Source organism: Puma concolor, chromosome C1 (assembly GCF_028749965.1).
Source record: "Puma concolor isolate L17-30 chromosome C1, mPumCon1.1.hap2, whole genome shotgun sequence".
In the NCBI taxonomy this organism is placed as follows: domain Eukaryota; kingdom Metazoa; phylum Chordata; class Mammalia; order Carnivora; family Felidae; genus Puma; species Puma concolor.
In genome coordinates, this window is record NC_141674.1 from 9744903 (window position 1) to 9768168 (window position 23266).

The 23266-nt window shown below is 44.0% G+C and overlaps 1 protein-coding gene across 10 annotated transcripts in view; it reads left to right on the forward strand.

Annotated features, from left to right (window-relative positions):
• Positions 1 to 23266, forward strand: part of PRDM2 (PR/SET domain 2) — a 124494-nt gene that overhangs the window by 30932 nt on the left and 70296 nt on the right. For 6 of the 10 annotated variants that reach the window (XM_086715733.1, XM_086715726.1, XM_086715722.1 and 3 more), the window contains 4 exons: positions 1675 to 1792; positions 3643 to 3746; positions 16020 to 16172; positions 22310 to 22436. In XM_086715733.1, coding sequence (XP_086571859.1) covers positions 1675 to 1792; positions 3643 to 3746; positions 16020 to 16172; positions 22310 to 22436 — 502 coding nt within the window. Of the gene's footprint in view, positions 1 to 1674; positions 1793 to 3642; positions 3747 to 14455; positions 14477 to 16019; positions 16173 to 22309; positions 22437 to 23266 lie in introns of those variants that run through there. The other 4 variants (XM_086715730.1, XM_086715731.1, XM_086715727.1 and 1 more) reach the window with 3 other exon arrangements.

The following is a 23266-nucleotide window of genomic DNA, read 5'->3' on the forward strand; positions in this document are numbered from 1 at the left end:
TGTGCTGATGGGACTCAGAGCCTTAGCTAAGTACTTCTTCATGTTTGTCCATGTTATTATTTGTCCAGTGATCATTATGTAGCCTAGGGTGCCCACTGCCAGTTTAATACCTGTTCCCCCTTTGGAAAAAAAGATTCCTGTTTCCAGAATCACCATTTATAGATTAAAGTTTTAAAAATGGGGTACCATATTTAAAAGTGAGAAATTTGTGTGCTGAGTTTATTCACACTATAGCTAATTAAAAACACCATCAGACCCATTTTCGGGGGCAGTTCTGGCATTCTTGTGTTTTGAAAGGCATTTAACGTGTGCTTGGTATTATTGTCAGAACCAAGCTGTAGAGCAGCAGGCTAACGGCGTTCGTGCTTCCGGAGTGCCGGCACTGTGAGCTTTTGCCCTGTTTGAGAAGGGAATCTCCGTCCCTGGGGGCCCGCTGGTGTGCATCCCGACTCGAAAAAGGCCAGAGAGTGGACCTTCATAATGAGTTGCTCCTTGCTGGCGGATTTATTTCTCTTAAAGCAGCCTATTGATACTTTAAACAAACAAACAAACAAACACAGCACAGAAAACATCAAAAAAAATAATGTTGGGATTACACAAACGTTGATGATTTCTTGTCTTTGTACAAAACATTCTTAAAAGCTATAAGAGCTTCATTGTGGGGAAGTTAACTTCCTTAGGTTGGAGTTTGCTTTTTGCTTACTTTGGTATCTTTGAAAATCCTTGAGAAGTGTTTCCCTTTGCAGTGAAATAAAAAACACCTAAGACTAAAGGACCCATCATTCTTAGTGGTGTTATGATATATACATCGGTTCTTTGCGGGTATATGGGATAACAGTCAATACAAACTTGGCTTTCCTTTGATTGAACGTTATTTTCAAACGAACAGTCATGTTTTACCAGTTGCCTCAGATTTTTGCTTCCTCTTCCCTTATATAATACATACCTAATAGTAATGTTATTTCTTAAGATTAAAGTGAATTTTGGTTAGTAATTATATACAATTCTCTATTTCTTGGAGCCTGTGATATTCTGGCAACTTTGCTGTTTAATGTGACTTGATAGAAGCGGTAAATTACTGCTTCCGGGAAAGGTTGCATTTCCACTGAGGGCCCAGAAAAAGTTGTAGTGTTCTTGTCGGAATATTCAAGCCCCTGTTAAAGGGGGTGTTGCTGCCAGAAGGATGAAAACATAGGTGGGGTGGGATCTGGCCGGCTGGCTGGGCCTTTGCAGTGTGTGTGTGCCAGAAGTATTCGTTTAAGTAGGAGTGTTGATTTTTATTTTTTAAGTGTTCTAAAATGCTGATGGTAGCCTTTGACTGAAAAGGAAGCTGAAGCCGTATTTTACTTCCAGATTCTGTGGGAGTTGAAAACAGTGTGGTGCCAGAGATTCACGTAGTTTGAAAGTGACTACAGGTGGCTGAACAAAACAGACTAACACAGACAGACTTGAAGGCTGCAGTTTTTTCCTTTGGAGACTCACAACAATGAAAGCAACTCCTGAAATGCTCTGCATCTCGCATCTTGTAGTCTCCGTCTGGCTTGCCAGCTTCAGGTTGCAGTGACAGTTTTGCATATTTGCTTATTGGACCAGAAAAAAAAAAACCAACAACAAAAAACCCACCAACTGGGTTTGCTTCCCTCTGCTCTGATCCTTCTGTTCCTTGACTTGCAGAACGCCACCGAGCCTGTCGCAGCTGCTGAGAGCCTGGCTGAGGTACCTGAACATGTGCTTCGAGGACTTCCGGAGGAAGTGAGGCTTTTCCCATCTGCTGTTGACAAGACTCGGATTGGTGAGTACTAGGGTCCCCAGAGGGGACGGGGAGGGGAAGGGAGCAGCCTGTGTGGAGGTGGGGAGCTCATCATAAAAGCAACAGGTTTGCACTTTGATTTAGAACACTGTGTGGTGTTTCTGCATTTTCCAGTGAAGAATCCAGGGTGGACATAGATTATAAAACTGAACCAGAAATATCTCCACGCCCACCACCTCCCGTCCTTCGTGATTCAGCCCGCGTGTTCCCTTCCACGTTTCCTCGGGGCTCTTCGTACTACAGAGCGTATTCCTTCCTGTCTTGTTTCACTGGGACTTGAGTGTGATTGTGCTGTTATATTTAATTTCATCCTTGTGTATCGTCACATCTGCCCTTGCATTGATTTGAGGGCCTTCATTTCTCATTTCTCTTTATGTCTCCAGTACCTGACGCATTATGGACCTCAGCAGGTACTTGAACGAATGATGATCCGAGTGTCTCTGAATGCTTCTGGCTGGGATTTCTCATTGAATACAAACCGAGCTTTTGTGTATTTGGTTTTGCTTTTGTGACCTAATCTTTAGACGGAAGGCTAATAAGGAAGTAAATCATAAAAATTTAGTCAGAGTACATTTTTGGAATCTATCATGTTTGTATCCCTTTTCGTTTTTTTGTTTTTTTTTTTTAAAGATGTATTTCTGATATTCCAGTTTATGTGTATATGTGTGTGAATAAATTGTTAATAAATGCTTTTCCTAATTCTCACTGAAAAAGTGTTCAGTAAGCAACTTGAGCGCTTACATCATTCACGTGAAAGTGGTTGATTTTATAGCTCCACTAACTGATCGTTAGCTCTGTTATCAAACTGGATTCATAGACCTACAGAAGAGGGAAACTTGAACCTCCTAGCTGGGCAGGACTGGCTCAGTCTCCGCCTTCCTTCTGTGCCTGAGGAAACGGAGACCAGAAGATGAGGGAACTTGTCCAAAGGGATGTTGTCAGGGAGCGTCACCTCTGGGTGCCGGTTCCCTTGGCCCCACCACCACCTTCCGCCGTTTTGCCTGCTGCCTTCTTCGGCTCGTCTGTTTGCCTATGGGTAGTGCACAGAAAAACAACAGCCTAGGAATACCACGGAGCAGCAGGAGCAGCAGGAACAGCAGCGGTATAACTCTTGGCTGTTTGCAGCTCTGAAGAGTGAGTTGTTACAGTAGCCAAGTTTTCAGGAGACCTAGCTGGAGAGGAAAGAGTGTTCCGTTTTGAGCGAACTTCAGAAATACTTATTCACAAAACTGTATTTCTCAGCCTTTGTAAAAGCAATTCATGTTCATTGGAGATCATTCCAAATCTGCGGAAAAGTAGAAAGAGTTAAAAATTATTTATAGTTTCGGGGCGCCTGGCTGGCTCAGTTGGTGGAGCATGTGGCTCTTGATCTCGGGGTCATGAGTTTGAGCCCTGTGTTGAGTGTAGAGATTACTTAAATAAATAAATACATCTTAAAACAAAAACATTCCCTCGAAAAATTATAGTTTCACTCCTTGTATTTTTTCTCGTTAAGTTGTTATTGTGCTGTTCTCTGGGTGTTTGTGATTGTGCCATCTGGGTAATTTTACATGTGAGAAATAGAAACAAACAGATATAAAACATTCTTTCCTACTTATAAAACAGTGTAGGTTCTTTACAGGCTATTTGGGAAGTACAGAAGAATACAAAGAAGAAAAATAAAAATCCTCCTGAAGACTTGATTTCATTTAATTTCACTTGCTCTCCATTGATTTAACATTATCTTGCTTTTAGACTGGCTAGCCTTTTAACTATTGTGTGAAACAGAATTGACTTTAATGCTTTGATCTTTAACCACAATACTTTATAAAAATATTGGTTTTATTTTCTAGGTGTCTGGGCCACTAAACCAATTTTAAAAGGCAAAAAGTTTGGGCCATTTGTTGGTGATAAGAAAAAAAGATCTCAGGTTAAGAATAATGTGTACATGTGGGAGGTAAGAAAGAATTCTGGTTCTTTGTTTATCAGCATTCAGTACGTTTTTAAAGAAATCATTCTATTCTCTCAGGATTTGACATTTGAGATTAAAATAGTTCGCTTACTACGTTCTTTAAAATCAAAAATGTTTTTATTAAAGAGAAAATGTGTCTCTTTGGATACAGACCGCCGTTTACCTTTGTATTTTGAAGCGGCTTGGGTGTCCTCAACGATGAATGTCAAATCCAGTTTTTATATTGCCTTGTTCAGGGTGTTTTGCTTTACAACCAAGACTTCGGTCTGTCCCTTTACAGGCTTCCAAATAGGTACCATAAAAGAACACTCTGAGGTGACCACAAATAAAACACTGTTAGGGTCTTCTCTGTGTTTTAGAAAATAATCTCTGTGTTGCTGGAATATTCAGAATTGGATATATTTAGCACATGGCATATTTATAGAGTGCTTCGGACTTCTCAGGAGGCTTTAATTTTGTGCATTTCCTATTCTCACTATGATCCTGGAGGACAGAGTAGGGCATTAGCACATGCCTTACAGAGGTGAGGCCGTCAGGAACAGAGGTGAATTGTTCCTCCCCGTGAGGACCCGTGTTGAGAGTGGTGTTGATGCAGAGCTAGGACCCATGTCTCCTGCCCGACAGTAAGACATTTAAAAATGTTTCATTGGATTACCTGGTTTCAGATCCTACCTTTATTTTAGCCTTGTGACTCTGGGTGTAGGGTACTTAACCTCTGGGCCCTAAAATCCTCAATTTAAAAACGGGGACAAGAAGAAATCCCTCATTAAGATGGCTGTGAAGGTAAATAGGTTGTTACTGCTTCCTGGAGCGTTGCATGCAAATTCATCATTCTTGTGGAATTTTGTTCAGATCAGGTGCTCTGGGGAAGCTCTCGTGGTCTGATAGGATCTCAGTGGTGTGTGACTCCCTTTGCAAAGCAAGTGAAGTTTTTCGGTGGTTAGGAAAAGCGTTCCTATCAGATTGTCTTAAATGGAATCACATCTGTTTCACACGTAAACATACACAGACCTAAAAACAAAATATGCCTAGGAAATGTCTGGATACTTTACATCAAGAAGTTCTGTGACATTTGTACATCAGGTATGTCGCTGCTGTTCTCAGTGTTCAGAGCAGTGTTTCTTAACTTGAAGATTCCTCTGGTTTCTTCCAGTAATTTTGAGGTTCTGTGTTTGTCGTGAGTCCCTTATAATAAATCTGATGACAGTTAACCCGAAGGGCCTTAGGAAATGAGGAGTTAGCGTGAGAATAATCACATTATGCTATTTCACTACTTTTGAGGTGAAAGAGCGCTTATATTTATTTGTAGAAAAACTGCCCAGCCAAAAAATGATATTAATTACTCAAGATAATGCCTGTATGATTAAAAATGTCTGGACCACAAAAGTATGCCCCCAGATAAACTGCATTTTTAATTTTAGAAATTTCCCAAGGGAAACTAGCAGATATGTTCTACCGGGTCCGCGCTAATCTTAGTGAGGACAGTATCTGGAAACCAGGAGATGTGTTCTCTAGTTCCGTGTGTGTATTGCTGAGCTTGAACAAATGTCATTAATATTATACCTAAGTTTATTGTACCTAATTTACCCGCCTTAACAGTTTGTTATTATTGTTGGGCGTAGTATGTAAACCATTAATAGTGTCTTTTGTAAATTAAGCTTCGTTTGTATTGAAATTCGTACGTCGTGTGAGTTCATAGTAGCTTGGTGAATATCCTAATTTGGAGCCATGACATATTAGGGATTCGATTTCTACTTACAAACATGTGAAGATCGCATTGTTAACTTAGGTACTTCTACTTGTATACCACCACAGTTTGTGAGTCTTCTGACATTGCCAGGTCTTGTTATATTTAAAACTTTAGTTCTTGTCAAGGCTGGCTTTTCCTTCTTGGAATTAAAAACAACTGGATGTCATTCAGGTAGTTCCGACTACAAGGTACATAGTATTCCGTACAGAAACCTGTAAGCCTTTGCTCTGTTAAAATAAAAGTAGATACATGTATATGTAGAGGCATGCACTCGGTAAAATACAGGAAGCAGCAGTTAAAATGTCCATGTGTCTTGTAAAGAAAGTAAAACACCAAGTAAAATTTAGTATATCCCCAGTGATTTCTTCCAACCTTGGTCTGATCCTCAGACTTGCATCAGAATGGCTTGTATTCAAGTAAGAGAACTTCTTACCATTAAAATCTCATCTTGGCATTTGTTCTTCTATTAAAGCCCCTTAAGACCTGCTTATCTTTTAGCAGCCTCGTCTTTTGCCCCAGCTAGAACTCCATTTTCACGCTAACTAAGACCAAGTGTTAAGTTGCTTTTCTTGAGCCCTTGATTGTCTCACAGAGTCTTACGTCCCCTAAGCTTTCACTGAAAACATTCTAGTAAATCAGAAACAACAGGAGAGAAACAATAAAGTATCCTCAGGGTGATGCCCCAAACAGTCAGGTTCTCCTAAGAGGAGAGCAGTTGTTGGAGCAGTTTCTGGTGGGGAGCTGCTTGCTGGCAGCTGGAGTGCTGGACTTGGTGTGATACTCCCGGGACTGCCCCCACCCGTGCTGACTGCCCCCACCCGTGCCGTGCCGAGAGGTCTGCGGTGATCTGTGCTTCTGACAAAAGCCTTTCAGATTCGCTTTCGTGGGTCTCAGATGGCTTCTGTTGCACTTGTGAGTTGTTTGCATGTGAATTGTTTTGATGCGTTTTTTTTTTTCCCCTAGATTTTATTTTTTAGAGTAGTTTTAGGTTCAGAGCAGATTGAGCAGAAAGTTCGGAGTGTGCCTGCATACCCCATCCCCGCTTCCTCCCACCATCGCACCAGGGTGGTGCATTGGTTAGACTTTCAGAGAGCCTGCACTTATGACACATCACTGTCACTTAAAGCTCATAGTTTTCATTAGGGTTAATTCTTGGTTTACATTCTAATAAGTCTCTTTTAAATTATAAAAGTAATACATGCTCATTGGAAAATAACGTAAACATTATAGAACACTATAAACAAGAAAGTAAAAATCATCTGTGAATATTTTGGTGAACGTTCCAAGTCTGTGCTTCTCTGCCTGTTTTTCTTCTGTCTCTCACACAGGCTGGTGCATATACAAACACCATCTAGAGATGCTTCGTGCAACTGAGATCCAAGCGCACATGCAGTCTTGTGACGGGTTTTTCTCTTTCAGTTTGCTGTGGACGTGCCCATGTCAAACAGTTTCATCTGCATCATTATGTCCTGTGGCCACATAGAATTCCATTGCATTCTTCCACTGTTCAACCAGTTGTCATTTAAATAGTTTTCATCTCTTCATGGTATTAACAACTCTTCTGACTATGAAACTCACCGTGTATACACGTGTGCTGACTTGTCTGGTTATCTTCTTAAGATAAATTCCTGGAAGTATAAATGTTAAGTCAGAAGTTATTTACATTTTAGTCTCTGGTAAATTTTGCTAACAGACCTCCAGAAGGATTGCACTGATTTGTATACCCACCAAAAGTACCTATTTTTTTCTAGCTTTTTTTTTTTTTTTTAAATTTTTTTTTTTTTTTCAACGTGTATTTATTTTTGGGACAGAGAGAGACAGAGCATGAACGGGGGAGGGGCAGAGAGAGAGGGAGACACAGAATTGGAAACAGGCTCCAGGCTCTGAGCTATCAGCCCAGAGCCTGACGCAGGGCTCGAACTCACGGACCGCGAGATCGTGACCTGGCTGAAGCCGGACGCTTAACCGACTGCGCCACCCAGGCGCCCCTTTTCTAGCTTTTTAAAACCCAGTATTGTTAATCTTTTTAATGGTCCCCTCCTCCGCCCCATTCTTATAAGTGAAAACTGATAGTTCACTACTTCTGTTTGCATGTTATTCATTTAGGCAAATAACTTTTGAATCGGGGATGGTGGGAAGATGTAGAATTGTATTTCAACTAAAATTGATGAATTATTGCTCTTCAATGAGAAGAGTTTAATCATTTGAGGAAGTGAAAAGCGTTTTATCCATCTGCACTGTTCAGATTAGACATGAGCAAGTGCATTCCCTAGTCTTGGCTAGCTCAACACTTCTTTTTTTTTTTTAATGTTTATTTATTTATTTTGAGAGAGAGAGAGAAAGCTTGCGCACGTCCATGTGCACAGGGGAGAGGCAGAGAGAGGTCCTAAGCAGGCTCTGTCTGCACTGAGCGCAGAGCCCGGCACAGGGCTCTATCTCACGAACTGTGAGATCATGACCTGAGACGAAATCAAGAGTCTCACACTTAAACGACTGAGCCAATCCTGGTGCCCCCTAGCTCAACACTTTGAATTTCAGATTATTTCTAAGTTAAAAATGGAGGCAAGAAGAAAAAAGAGCAGAGAAGTCTGCCAGCTGATCCTGTAGAACCTTTTTCTAGAAAGTACTGCTCAGCTCTTCTTTCCATCTTCCAAACCTGCACCAGAGGGGGGGTGCCAGAGGAAAAGACCTGGGTCTCATAGAAATCAACCTGCCACCTGTTGTTTACAGTCCCACAGCCAAGAGTGCTTTTTACATTTGTAAGTGGTTTAAACAAAAAATCCAATGTTTCGTGACACATAAAAATCATATGAAACTCAGATGTCCGCTCACAAATCAAGATTTATTAGAACATAGCTGCGTTCATTTGTTTGTATGTTATCGATGGCTGCTTTGGCCCTACGGTGGCAGAGTTGAGGAGTTTAGACAAGAGTCCGTGCAGCCTGCAAAGCTGAAAATATTTATTGCTAGTTCTTTACAGAAAAAGTTAGCTGAGCCCTGGTCTCAGTGTGTAGAAAGGAGAAGCAAGTGGGGATGAGTGTGGTGATGACTGGTGTCTTAGGTTTACTGTGAAGCTATGTGGTTGATGGCAGTGAAAAGATTTTTTTTTAATTTTTTAAACGTTTATTCATTTTTGAGAGAGACAGAGACAGAATGCGAGTGCGTTAGGGGCAGAGAGGGAGGGAGACACAGAATCCGAAGCAGGTTCCAGGCTCTGAGCTGTCAGCACAGAGCCCGGCAGGGGACTCGAACTCAAGACGTGAGATCATGACCTGAGCTGAAGTCGGACGCCCAACCGACTGAGCCACCCAGGCACCCCAGTAGTGAAAAGATTTTGAACTTGGTAGTTACCAGTGGAGTAGCTGTACAGTTGGTGGTTGTAGAAGCTTCTAGGCCGATCATACTCTTTTCTGTGGAACTTTAGGGCAGATTAGGGCATTGCAATACAGAGAAGTAAGTGATCCTCCCAAATAAGTTAACTTTTACGCAGATTGGCAGCTTGGTCTGGTGCAAAAAAAAAAAAAGTGTCTCTGGGAGTCCATTTATTCCTTTATTTTAGCCCCTATTTGTTAAGCTTTTGGCATGTGCTTTTACCAGTGTCCTAAGTTCTGGAGCACTGAGTCTGACATACAATATTCGCGGTATTGCATAGATTACTGGCAATACCCAGTGGAGATTTTTGTTTGTGGAATAATAGGATACTGGAAATGCCCTGAGTCTTTCGACAGGTGAGAAATCTGTGTGAGGTGGCTTGCTTCATGCCTTCAAGCTGCCAGTCCCAGAGTCTGGCCTCGCGTCCAGGCTTCCTGGTTGCCTGTTCTGTGCCCTTCCCGCTAGCAGAGCCCGGAGGTTCTTACTTTTTTTGTGGGTTGTGGGCCCTTTTGAAAATTTCCACAGAAAATGTATAAGTGTGTATATGTACACAACATTTTGCATATCATATTTAGGGTTATATGGGATTCTTAAGCATCCATAGTCCAGAGTTAGAATTTCTAATTTATTTGTTTGTTTTTAAAAAATTGTTTATTTAAAAAAAAAATTTTTTTTTTCAACGTTTATTTATTTTTGGGACAGAGAGAGACAGAGCATGAACGGGCGAGGGGCAGAGAGAGAGGGAGACACAGAATCAGAAACAGGCTCCAGGCTCTGAGCCATCAGCCCAGAGCCCGACGCGGAGCTCGAACTCACGGACCGCGAGATCATGACCTGGCTGAAGTCGGACGCTTAACTGACTGCGCCACCCAGGTGCCCCCAAAAAATTGTTTATTTTTGAGAGACAGAGAGAGTGAACATGTGAGCACACGAGTTGGGAGAGGCAAAGAGAGAGAGGGACAGAATCTGAACACGTTCCACACTGTTAGCGCCGAGCCCGATATGGGGCCCGAACTCAAGAATTGGGAGATCATGACCCGAGCTGAAGTTGGAGGCTTAACCGACTGAGCCACCCAGGTGCCCTGAATTTTTTTCTTGTCTTTTTTTTTTTTTACATTTATTTATTTTTGAGAGACAGAACACAAGTCGGGGAGGGGTGGAGAGAGAAGGAGACACAGAATCTGAAGAAGGCTCCAGGCTCTGAACTGTCAGTATAGAGCCCGACGCGGGGCTCAAACTCACGAACCGTGAGATCATGACCTGGGCCAAAGTCGGATGCCCAGCCAACTGAGCCACCCAGGTGGTCCGAATTTTTTTCTCTTCTAATGTTAGAGAGTATGGGCTGTATTTTGAACCAAAAAGCTCTAACACGGTATGTGTGTGTGTGTGGGGGGGGGGGCAGGAGGAATCCTGAAAGTGACTTCTACAAGCTGAGTTATTGTTTACTTATGGAACACATGAGAAGTAAATGCTCTGCAAGTTGGGCCTGTAGAGACACGAGCCTCCTGTCTCCCCTTTACTCATTTTGTCAGTCTCCACAAGTGGAAATAGATATTGTCTCTTCCCGGGAACAGGCGGGGAAAGTGGCAAACAGTGTATGGATCATAATGTTGGAAATTCAGTAAGCTAGATCCCCAGAGGAATAAAGATGGAAAGGAGCCTCAGGAGCATGGACCTCCCAGAGAGGTTCTGTCCCTCCATTAGTAATGTGTCAGAGCTGTTTGAAGGGCAAGTCCAGAGAACAGCCAACAGAAAGGCTGTATCACTGTAGACTCTAATTTGCAGGGGGCTGGGGGGTTGTTTGGATGAATGCAAGATGTATCTCAGCATGAGAGTCGATTCAGTATGAGGAAGCATCTTTAGTGCTCTGTCTTAATCCCTGGCAGTGATTTGTGTCAGAGTAAAGTTCTTTACTGTAAGTTGAGAGTGGGTAAGGACCTCCTAGACAGACAGTTGAGGATTCAAATGATGAATGTTTGCATTAATTGAATGAGAGGTTTTTGAGTTTACAAATTTGAATGAACACATATAGAATATAACAAGTAAATGATAAGGACGGATCTAAATGAAAACCCTCACCCCCAACCCAGGAGGTAAGTATGTTTTATCAGTTTGGTTCGTCCTTTGCAAAGCATCCTCTGTTCTTCAGGAGTCTTTAACTTTGATGCATTTTTAGATTGCGGTGTGTACTGGATTTTGAGTGTAGGTGGTTTTATGGCAATTTCAAAAGGATTGGATTAAATTGCATGGCAATTAGGTGGTGTGAAAATTATGTTTTGTTCGACAAAGAGTTAATACCCAGGCTGTGCTCAGTGGTAAGGGCAGAAGGGAGGTCAGGCTTGGGTGACCGAGGGAAGGTCCAGGATGGGAGGAGAGGTTTGGAAAAAGGGAAATTGAAATGGAAGCATAACTGAGGGGACCGGGTTTGAATCCTGGCTCAGACTTTTAGTGACTTCAGTGTTCTAGTAAAATTAGCAGCCTTTCCTAGTATCTCGATTTATAAAAGGGGCTTACTTCTATATCATAGGGTTCCTGTAAAAGCTAAATAAAATCCCTCATTAAGCATCTAGCCCGGGGCTTGGTGTGGAGATGCTTCTCCCTGAGCTCTGTTTCTCCGAGGAAGGAATTTCCACTTGGAAGTTAATTTGTAAAAATTGTTTTGTATATACACAATCAGGTATCCTTGCCTTGCCTTGTATAAAAGGTGTACCTTTTGTTATGCCTTGTTAAAGGGTATACCTTGCTTTGTTAAAAGGGACTCCTATAGATTGGATGAGGAAAAATTATTGATTATATGAAAATATTTCTCTCTGGGGTCAAGTCAGCCGAATATTTTTCGGTCATTATAAAGATTTGGAAATTGGTTGGTTGCACATCATTTATTGAGCTGGAGCTGGAGTGGGCGTTTGACCTGCCTTTGCACTCGCTTTGTGTGAAAGAAGGGATTCTAGTTCGTTTCCCGCTACCCTAGCCTAACAGTGCCGCAGCGCCTTTGTGGTCTAGTTTTGGCGGTTAACGTGAAGCCAGAGCTGTCACATGTTACCGTTTGGGTTCTGTGTGTCAGCCACTGAAATTGATTCTGATTGGAAGCCCAGGTTTGGCCAGCTAAGGTAGAAATTGTATCGAAACATGTTTTCATACCGGTTTCTGTTTGTAAGGTCAGACTCTCAATAAAAATGACAAAGCTGCAGATCTACACTGTGTGTGACGACGGTGGTGATGGCAGGAGGAAGGAGGAGCATCGGTAGGGCCTCTGAGGCCTTCAGTCCGACGTGGGGTTTCACGCCGGAGACGAATTTGCTCTCCCACCCTGTCCCTTCTTTACTTTGAGGTCACACGAAGTCAGTGGAGGAAAGGCGGAAAATGCAGATAAACAGAAGAAAGGAAACAAAAACTATGGATGATCCCACTCCTCGGAGAAAACCGTTGCCGACAGTTTCGTGTGTTTAGTGTCAGCTTATTTTTCTCCTCAGGCAATTCACATGTTGAAACACAAATGGTGCCATCTTAAGCCATACTTTCTATAACCAGCTTTATTCAGTCGTCACTAGTTTTGTGTCCGCCCTTTGCACCAGTAAAAATACTTCCCCAGCTCGTGGTTATCTTGGTTTTCTTCCAATTGTACAAGTCATGTGTGTTCATTGGAAAAATTCTTAAGGGATATAGAATTATCTAGCAAAATAAAAGATTCCACATAAACTAACAGTTTGTACAAAAGTGCTTTTTAGGTCTGCTTAGTATTCTGCTCTGTGCATGGATTATCATACTGAGCTAATCCGTAGTGGTTTTCACTTAGCAACTAATTGGAAACAGTCTGTAATAAACCACACTGTTAGGAACATTTTTGTACATGCGTCTTGGTACAATTGCCAATTATCTCATGAGAATAAATTCCTGCAAGTGTGTATGCTCACTAAAGTGTGTGTACATTTTAAAGCTTTTTTTTTTTGTCACGGACTGTTAATAAATTCCATCCAAAAAATGATAACCAATTTATTCTCTGATCAGCATTGTTTGGGAGAATGTCTACTCTCTGGTCCTGTGTTTTTTTCCTTTTTCTCTTAAAAATTTCTTTTTACCAGTCTGCTAGGTAGAAATGATCTAATTTGAACTTATTTTATGATTATTAGGTAAACTTAATTTATTTCCATGAGATTTTGGTCCTGTGTATTCCTTTCTGAATTATTTTTGCACGTTAAAAGAATTGAAGCGTTCATCTTTTTCTGTGAAATACGTATTTCAGTTTAAGTATGACTTAGCAGATGCTGCCATCGATTTTGAAACAAAATGAACCCTACGTAAATAAATAATTCACTCGAGTGGGCTGCCTTGCTCTTTGCAGAGGTCAGTGTTGACCAGAGTGTCGGGAAATTCTGGCGTGGCTCATGCTGATATCCTCAGGTTGGTGGGTGGGCTTCGCGTCTCTCCCCAGCTGCCCTCTTTGACTGTGTGGGGTTTTCCAGCACCATCTGTCTCCCGTTGGTTTCCTGGAGCGGTGTCAGTACGTCGGGTGGGGTGTGAGTAGGACCGTGCCATCCTCTGTGATAAACCGAAGCAACGCTTTTGATCGCTAAGTGAGTCCAAAGTCGCTACCTACTGTGGGCTGACTGGTAAAGTAGCGACGGCTCCCATTTTCCTTAATTCACCGTGCTGACAAATGTGACAGACGTCTCGTAAACATTTTATTTATTTATTTATTTATTTATTTATTTATTAAAAAAAAATTTTTTTTTTCAACGTTTATTTATTTTTGGGACAGAGAGAGACAGAGCATGAACGGGGGAGGGGCAGAGAGAGAGGGAGACACGGAATCGGAAACAGGCTCCGAGCCGTCAGCCCAGAGCCCGACGCGGGGCTCGAACTCACGGACCGCGAGATCGTGACCTGGCTGAAGTCGGACGCCTAACCGACTGCGCCACCCAGGCGCCCCTCTTAAACATTTTAAAGTAAAGCCACTTCTGTTATTCTGGCATTTAAAATTTAACTTTAAAATTTGCGTTGTGAGGCTCTTGGTAACACACTGTTTGGGGCTTCCCTTTCTCTTTGTTTAGAGGGAGAGGAGTGGATGGCCCGCGCAGGTGGCCCAGTCGGTTAAGCAAGCGTCTGACTTGATTTCGGCTCAGGTCACGATCTCATGGCTCGTGAGTTCAGGTCCCACGTCGGGCTCCGTACTGACAGTGTGGAGGCTGCTTGGGAATCTCTTGTCTTCCCCCCCAACTCTCAAAAAGAAATAAATATTAAGAAAAAGGGGGTGGGGAGTGTGTGTGCACGCATACTTGTATGCACTGAGGGTGAATGAGAGTGAGTTTGAAGAGGGGTCTGCAGCGACAGGGAGAGCTTTTCTTTGGAGTGGTGCAGAGAGGGGTTTCAGTAGACAGACAGTTTTTGAAGAAACTCACAGGGGACGGCCCTGAATACCTTTATGTGTGACAGCATCCTTACATCCGTTCCATAGTTATTTATTGAGGGCCTGCTCGGTGCCAGGTACCAGTCAAGATACTGGAAGCACTGCAGTGAGTGAAAAAAGGCTAACATGTCTTCTCTTCATGGAGCTCATACTCTGGTGTGACGATGCAGTCACGAAATAAAAAAAGTAAGTCCCTGAGTAGATCTCATACTTTACAAGAGCCTAAGTGCTATGGAGAAAAACAAATTGGGGGGATGACTGGGGGCTGATGGGAAGAGAGGGATTCGTAGTTTTTCACCAGGACGGTCAAGGAAGGTGCTGATATGTATGGTAGAGGTCAGGCACATCTTCTTTTCTTTTTTTTAATTGGGTGACTTTGGGAAAGTTCAATTGAATTTTGAGCCTCACCTTCCACATGTTAAAAAAGGAGATGATAACGAACCTACCCTGTTCAATGAGATAAGATGCAAAGCATATAGCACTGTGCCTGACATCCAGTTCCCAATAGGAAGGAAATATGGTCAGTACCCAGTAAGGTTGGGCGCTGCCCCCTGCCAGACACAGGCTTGGAGATGCAGGTATGGTCAGAAGAGCTGAGAGTGGAGAGTGGGAGTTTTGTTCCGGAAGAAAAGTTGCAGTAAAGAAGAGTGTGCAATGTGGGTGGGAGAGGAGAGAAGAAATGAGTGGCGGGAGTCTTCGCTTCGTATACGTAGGGAAGGAATGGAAGCATCGAGAGTCTTTCCTTTCTTTCCTAAAGAGAAGTAAAAGACTCATTTCTTTTGCTTTATTTTTGACAGGTCTATCACCAGTTGGTCCTGCAGCTCTAGTTCAGTGCTTAATCAAGTGTTTTTACGGTCTAGTTTGGGGGAAGTAAAAAAAAAAAAAAAAATCTATATATATGTGTGTGTGTGTACAAAGGTAAAAGTTAAAAATAGTTGCTAAATAGATTTTCTTTAAATTGACGGTATGAGAAGTGCTGGACACGTGGTAGAGGCCAGTGGGGTGGGGACATTGACCAAGAGTGGATGATCAGGGCAAGTTTCTTGCAGGAGTAAGTTTGATCTGAGTCCAGAAAAGCGGCTTGGGTTTCCAGTCTTGGAAGGACACTGATATTTCCCGAAGTATGTTCCATGATACCTTAGTCCTGACAGATGCTTAGATAAGGTTTGGAGGGTCAGCTGCGTCTGCCAGGGCTTCGTACGCCGTCACTCACGTGGACCTTCGTACTGCACCTTCACTCACCGAAGTTCTTTTTCAGCCTTGCAGTAAAGGGACCCGCCAAACCGTGTGGTCTGGCAGGACCAGGCCCCTGCACTTCACTTGCAGAACAACCCAGAACACTCAGGGGATTTGGGTGCGGTGGGGCATTGCTGGACGCTCACTCTTCTTCTCAAGTTCATGTAGGGACTAGGACTGTCACTCGTCTTTGTGTACATACGGTATTTGCAGAGCATTTAGAGATCATTAAACACAATTACTATAGTTGTTTAGGTTTAGGAGAGAAAAATGACTCAAGTCCAGATAGAAAAATGAGTAATGAGGATTATCAGTTTTGGATCTCTGTTTTTATCTTTTATTTTTCTTTTCTTTGCTGCTAATTTAGTTTCTGTGAAGCGTTTTGTAGAGTACTTGGATATGACGAAAAAGAGTTGTCTTAAAAGTTGAAACTGGAAACATTTTAAAGACATTTCTATTTTAACAAAGGTGTTTACCTCCCCCTCCCCCCCAGGTGTATTACCCAAATTTGGGATGGATGTGCATTGATGCCACCGATCCAGAGAAGGGAAACTGGCTGCGGTATGTGAATTGGGCTTGCTCAGGAGAAGAGCAGAATTTGTTTCCGCTGGAAATCAACAGGGCCATTTACTATAAAACTTTAAAGGTAAGAGTGTTAAAGCTGGTCTGCTCTAGTCACTCTGCGTGCAGTTTTGCAAAAACTGTCCTCACTTGGGACTGACAAGAATGACTTTGCCGACCTTGAAAGGATTATATTTGAAAGTGGTTCATCAACACATCGGAAGGTCTTTGTTTTAAATCTACAGTTGCCACCGCTTTGTGTGCGCTAAAGCACAAAGATCGCGTTAAGTAATTACACCCTGCCCCCTCGCAGAGACCAATGAGTGAGGTGTGTGGCAACTACTTCCCTCCTCCTACGAAACGGAGGCGTCACGAACGGTCTGACTGGCAGACGTGTCGACTGTAAGCAGCTGTCGCCAGCTGCGGTGGTTCTGTGCTGACCGAAAACATGTACTTGGTCTTCGGTATAAGGCAGCCTTGGATTATCAGCTTTTCTCTTCTGTAGATGTGATTCAGAATGGAAATTAAACAGAGCGGGTGTCTTCTTCCTGCCAAGTTTTTATTTAGAGACGTTAATTGTTGAGAGGAAAAGAAGAGGCAAATCATTTTTTAGAGTTTGTGGTGAGGTCACAGGTCACCGAGTGCATTCAGGGTACTGAGTACATTGGGAAGCACTGAGTATCGTCGTATTTCTGCAACAGGCGAGTCTGGGTCTTTGTCCCTGCTCTCAGGTTCTCTGGGAAGGCAGAGCTGTACCGATCGCGCACGGAAATGTTCTCTAGAGTCTTACGGCTCTAAAGATAGATGATGATTGCTTTTTGGAGTACATATGTTTACTAAAATTGCTGTAATTCACATTTCTGTTTATTCACTTCCATTTAAAAATGTCATAGGCTGGGGGGCATTCCGTGAAAACAGATTATCTCCACGGAGTTGAAATCTCTCGATGAGCAAGCATTGAAGACCGTGGTCAGCTTTGCAACATGCTGAAATTTGCCTGCGCGGGGGCACTAGGACTTCTGGAAGTTCAGTTAGCACGGAGCTGTTTAATTTTCCTCTGCTGTATTTTTCCTGTCATCTGTAGCCAGTGGGACTGCCCTTTACTTCAGATACACCCATGTCCTTGATTCTAATCCCTGTAGGAGATATTTTTCTGTGGTGTATTCTCATTTAAGACGTCTACAACCTTCGTTCTCATTTTCTTTCTGCTGACGGCAATAGCGTGATTTCCTAGTAGGTACTACTATACGGTTTTGTTACACCGCAGTTTGAAATTGGAGTCAGAATTTGATTCGAGAATTCACGCATTGTCTCTCAAATTTACTTTAAGTGAGCATTACATCTGGTTAAATCGAGGTAGGATCCTGGTGGAGATGAAGGGCGGGCGAAGGGATGAATAGGAGAGAATCGAGGGAGTAGAAGCGAGGTTCCTAGGGAGAGCATGTCCGGGGTGACGTTCCCTCGCTGCGGTTCCTTTGCAAGACTTCCGGTTAAAATGTGTTCACCTCCCTGGTAGCAAATCTGAGAAACAGTGAGAAGCAAGAGAGAATAGTGTTTGGGAGAGTGAACTCTGAAGCCCAACTGCTGGATTAAATCTGGGCTTGCTGTGTGACCCAGGGCAAGCCATTGGGACTTTACCTAGCCGTGCAACCGTTAGGCAGCTCACCTTTCTGTGCCTTAGTTCCCTCATTTGTAAGATACAGAGAAATACAGTATCGACCTCACGGTGTTACCATGATTACACAGGTCAGTTGAGGTAGAGCTCTAGCGCCTGCTCAGGGCTAAGTGCCGGCTGTTATTTTTGGTGAGGTGGTATAATGCTGTGGTTAGGAGTGGGGACCCTGGAGCAGACTGGCTTGTGAGTGAATCTGGGCTTCTAGATGTGGGACCATGAGAAGTTGCTTACACCGTTTTCGTTTTCTCCTCTGTAAAAATGGAGTTAATAGTACAGTTAACACGTCTAGGTGTCGTGAAGGTTAAACGAGCCACTGTAGGTGAGGTTCTGTGAGCAGTTCCTAGCCTAACCGAAGTGCTCCCAAGCTCACGACTACCACCATTCTTACCTGTCTCTGTCTGAAGTGACATAGTTCTATCTTTGCAGACTTCCCCCGGTCCTGACCTTTGGTGTTTGCTCACGTATGCGCAAGACCTTTCAGATTCCTTGCTAGTGATTATCTGACTACAATCTTCCGGATAAAGCTTTCTGTGGGTTAGGTTTTGTAAATGAAACTACATGTGATGTTCTTCTTGGCTATGTATAGCCTCCTCAACTATTACCCAGATAATTAGGAAATCTCAAGACTGGTTTTGTTTGTAGTATGATGAGAAACTATTTTAAATTTCTGAAAGTTAGTTGTTAGCCTGTCATCCATTCATTCATCTCTTCATTACTTTGATAAGCATTTATTGAGAGTCTACTGTGTACTAGGTGTTCTCCTGTGATAGTGAACAGGACAGTCTCTGGTCTCCTGGGACTGCAGTTTATGGCAGAGGAGGCAGATAATAAACAATGAGTAAAATGATAATTTTGTGAAATAACATAGTTATACATATATGTGTGTGTGTGTGTGTGTGTGTGTGTGTGTGTGTGTGTGTATGTATGTATATCTCCATCCCTCCTCGTGGGTCAGGGAAGACAAGACAAATGTGAAGCCCCTCTCCCCACCCTCGTACCATGGGAAGGAGCCAGGCACACAGAGATCTCTGCAGAAAGAACAGTCTAGGAAGAGGGGCCCCGGTAGAAGCAAAGGCCTTGAAGTAGGGATAAGCTACTTTTTTTTTCTAAGGAATAGAACAAAGGCCAGTGTGGCTAGAGCGAGGAGAGGAATGATAGATGAGGCTAGTGAGGTGGCCAGGGGTCAGATCAGGTGCGGCCTAGTCGCCTGCAGGGAGAAAGGTGAATTTCAGTCTTCAGTTCATCCATTTGAGAGTTGAGGCGTCTGATCTGTGACTTTGAAGAGAGCATATGTTGGGGATAGATTGTAGGTGGCTGAGCGTTGACGTGCTTTGTGTGTTCCTGTAATTCTGGAGGATTTCTCTTATTTTGACCTCGTGTCAGGAATATTTATTGGAACCTTGCGTCTTCCTAATTGGTCTGGTAAGATTTCAGGTTTATATTTGCTGATATTTCGATAAGAGAGTGTGCTTGGTTCTTCTGTAAGCCTGTCAGAACCCAAAGGAAACACTGACAGATCTTAAAGTCTTCTTGTTGTTGTTTTGTTGAACATCAAAATACAATATACAAAAAAGAGGTTTTTTTGGACTTTAAACTTTACTTTTTATTTATTTGTTTATTTATCAAAAAGAATTTTTTTAGATGTTAATTTTTTGAAGGAGAGGGAGACAGAGTGTGAGTGGGGGAGGGGCAGAGGGAGAGGGAGACACAGAATCCGAAGCAGGTTCCAGGCTCTGAGCTGCCAGCACAGAGCCCGATGTGGGGCTCGAACTCACAAACCACGAGATCATGACCTGAGCCGAAGTCAGATGCTCAACTGTGTGAGCCACCCAGGCACCCCATCAACTTTACTTTTTAAAATGTGGGTTTGTATTTAATGTGTTTAGGACATAATTTTTCTTCTCTGAAATTTGACTTACAAGATCTTAACTGTGCTCTTATAAATAAAATAAATTGTTTTCCTCTTCATAAAGGTCTCTTGTGTAGCTGTTTTACTACGAAGTTGGGAAGGCTGTAACTCCATAATACAATAATCTCCCACTTGCTAACAGTTTTGCAGGTTGTTCAACAGCTAACAAATCGGGTTGCTCTTAACCTAGATGTTCACCAGCTCATTAGCTATTTAGACATGTTATATTAGATTTAAGAACAGATTCTGTTGTGTTTTTACATTGTGTGCTTTGCAACAAAGGCGTACCGTCCTAAATGAAGAGTTTGTGTTGTTTATCTTCACACAGTTGCTAGTACAGTTAGTACTGTGCAGAAGATTGCAGTGGATGAGCAAGGAAACTTAAGCTCAGAGTCTGGGAGGTGTCTTGAAAATGCCCAGTGGGTGTCTTGTAGCCGTTGTTCCTGTTATGCTGTTTAGGTTAGGAATAAATTTGGAATAACTTTGCCTCCCTCCTTTGCATGTTTCTTTTCTTACTTTGGTCTTATTGAAGTCCTCACTTGCTTATATGAACCCTAATCATTTCAAATATTACAGGATACCACCATTTCATAAATATGTGGCTTACAAAATAGTAGAGAAGCAAACTATACATTTGGAACTAGAAATAGCTGACTTAAATAAAAAAGCCTGTCCTTCAGCAGAAACAGATTTAGCTCATCAGAATGCCAAAAGACATCTGTAATGATTACTTCAACTCATTAAAAGCCCATATATTAGATTAAGTTTTTTTGGTTTAGGTGCAGCTGATTCAAGAAGGAAAGTAATAGTACATTGGTTTAAAGATGAGAACATGGCAGGTTTTAGCCTTCTGGGGGGGAGCAAAGAAACAGTCGTTATATTCTTTTAAAGAATTCAGAATATCTTAAATTTGGACTATATAAACTGAGTTTTGCAGAGAAGGAAACAAAGTAATGTCTACTTTCAAGGGCTTTATCTAGATGGGAAGGTATGTTCAAATGAGGAGCTATGCTGTTTCTCAACAGGCATCTCTGATGGAATTCACCTGCACTTAAGAACAGGGCCATCGCCTTCCATAATCATAGTGCAGTGATCAAAATCGGGAGGCTAATACTGACACAATATTTTATTAGCTAATCTATACACCTTTTCACATTCTGTTAGTTGTTCCGTTTATGTCCTTATAGGAAAAGAATGCTCAGTTGCATTCAGTTATAATGTCTTGTCAGTCTCCTTAGTTTGGACAGTACTTCAGTCTTTATCTTTTATAACCTTTCAGTTTTGAGAGACTGGTCAGTTATTTTGTAGAATGTCGCACAGTTTGGGCTTTTCTTAGGTCTCATGATTAAATTATGGTTATGCTCTTCAGGCAGAGATCTCCATAAGTGATGTTCTTTTCTGTGCGTTATGTCAGGAGGCACATGATGTTGATTTATGTAATTATAAGGATACTGTTTTTCCCTTTGTAATTAATGAATGTTCTATGAGGAGATATTTTGAGACCATGCTAATAGTCAGTTACACCCAAAATTTACTTCCTAGTTTTAGCATCTATTGATGAGTCAATTATTACTGCACTGATTGCCAAATGGTGATTTTCGAATTCCATTATTTGTTTTTCATTGATTAGTTGGGATCTACTTTAAGGAAGAGCTTTCCTTATTGACTTCATTCATTTATTTGTATCAGTATGGGCTGATGGATTCTGACTTTATTCAGTGGGTTTTACTTGGAATTTTACTTGTATTGTTACTCTTGGAACTTTCTGAATAGATGAGTCATTGTGCATAGATGAGAAACCACTAAGCCATTCCTTAAATTCTGTTGAGGAATGTGATGTGTCCACACTCGGTGTGTTTTTTTCTTCAGGATCCTCTAGGCGTAATCAGCATGGTGGTGGTATATGTCCTCGCTACTCACATGGCTGTTAAGAGTTAATGTTTTAGGAGCATAGTACCTGTGAGGTACTTTTAGGAATTTAAAAGTTGTCTGGTGCAGAGGGCGAGGCAGTGGCTTCTCCCTGGGCTCGAGCAGGTCGGTGGCAGATCCTAGAGAGTAGAGTGCGCGGACGCCTGCGTCTTCCGTGCCGCCTCTTACTTTAGCATTTCCGTGATCTCGTTAGCTGTGCGTTTTTAAATGTGCAATGACATACACTTCTTCCTTAACATGCTGAACTTGCTCTTGGCATCCGAAACGTACGCTGGTAATTAATTAGCGTTCAACACTTCTCTTCCCAAAGCACCTGGTTCTGTTAAATTACGCTTTCTATTTCTCATCAGCTCCGATTTCGTGGGCAAAATGGTTCCGTGTTTTATTTTTCCTTCTGCGTGGGCAGTCGTGAGGCTGCGAACAGTGAGCTGCTTCGGTAGTGTAGGGCAGTTTGGAGTGGACGGCGGTCGCGCCCAGCCAGGTCCGTAGGTCCGCCCGCGCGGACCCGGGGGAAGAGGAGGCGGGCCGGGAAGTGAGGTCCTCCCTCCAGCAGAGGGGCCCTGCCCGCGGCCGCCAAGGGTTAAGGAGCCCTTCCTGCCGGGCTGGCCTGGCTCGCCGCCCCAACTGGGAGCGCCGCCCCCGCCCCGCCCCGCCCCGCCAACAACCGCCGCTCTGATTGGCCCGGCGCCTGTCTCTTCTCTCCCCGCAGCCAATCGCGCCGGGCGAGGAGCTCCTGGTCTGGTACAATGGGGAAGACAACCCCGAGATAGCAGCTGCGATTGAGGAAGAGCGAGCCAGCGCCCGGAGCAAGCGGAGCTCCCCGAAAAGCAGGAAAGGTAGGAGCCCGCGCCGCCCCGGCTCCCCCGCCGCCGTCGGACCGGACCGGGCCCGGGCTCGGCCGAAGCCCGCGGCGCTCCGTGACCTTCCCCGGCCCGGCCCGGCCCCAGCCCGCGATCCCGGCCCCCGGTCGTCCCCCTCCCTCCTCCCCTCCCCAGGGCCGCTGCTGAATCACGGCCGGACGCCGCGCTCGGGCTCTTGGCTAACTTGGGGCCGAGAAGCCGGGCGCGCAAAAGTGAGCGGACCGAGCGCCGGGAGGGTCGGCTGAGGGCTACTTGTCACTTCGCTCGGAACCTCCGGAATAGCCGCACTTGCGGGAGGGAGCGGTGGCCGGTCTCTTCCAAAGCCCTGCGCACCCGGCGTATTCTTAGCTTTTTTTGTGTGTGCCGTTCGCCAGCGAACGCGTCACGAAATGTGTTCCGAGGGTGACATTTCCAGGTCTGCAGATTCGTGCGGCCAGGGCCGGGCCGGGCGCGCGGCGGCGGGTGCGCTCGTCTCCGGGGGCAGAGAGCGGGCCGGGCGGGCCGTGCCCCGCCGCTCTGTCCCCCGCGCCGCCCCGGCCCGGCCCGGCCCCGGACGGAGCTGGGCGCCTCGGCTCGGAGCCGCGCGGCGCCGGGCCCGCCGCTCCTCACTGCCCTCGGCGCGGGGCCGGGCCGGGCCGGGCCGGGACAGGCCCCGCCACTCCTGTCCGCGCCGGGCCGGGCCGCGCCGCGCCGCGCTGCGCACGATTGCAACACTTGGGGTGGGTGAAGGTCTGAGCGCAGCAGACCTCGAAATTAGGCCAGTAACAAAATGGAAGTTGAAGACTGTGCCGTTTTGTCACTTTTGA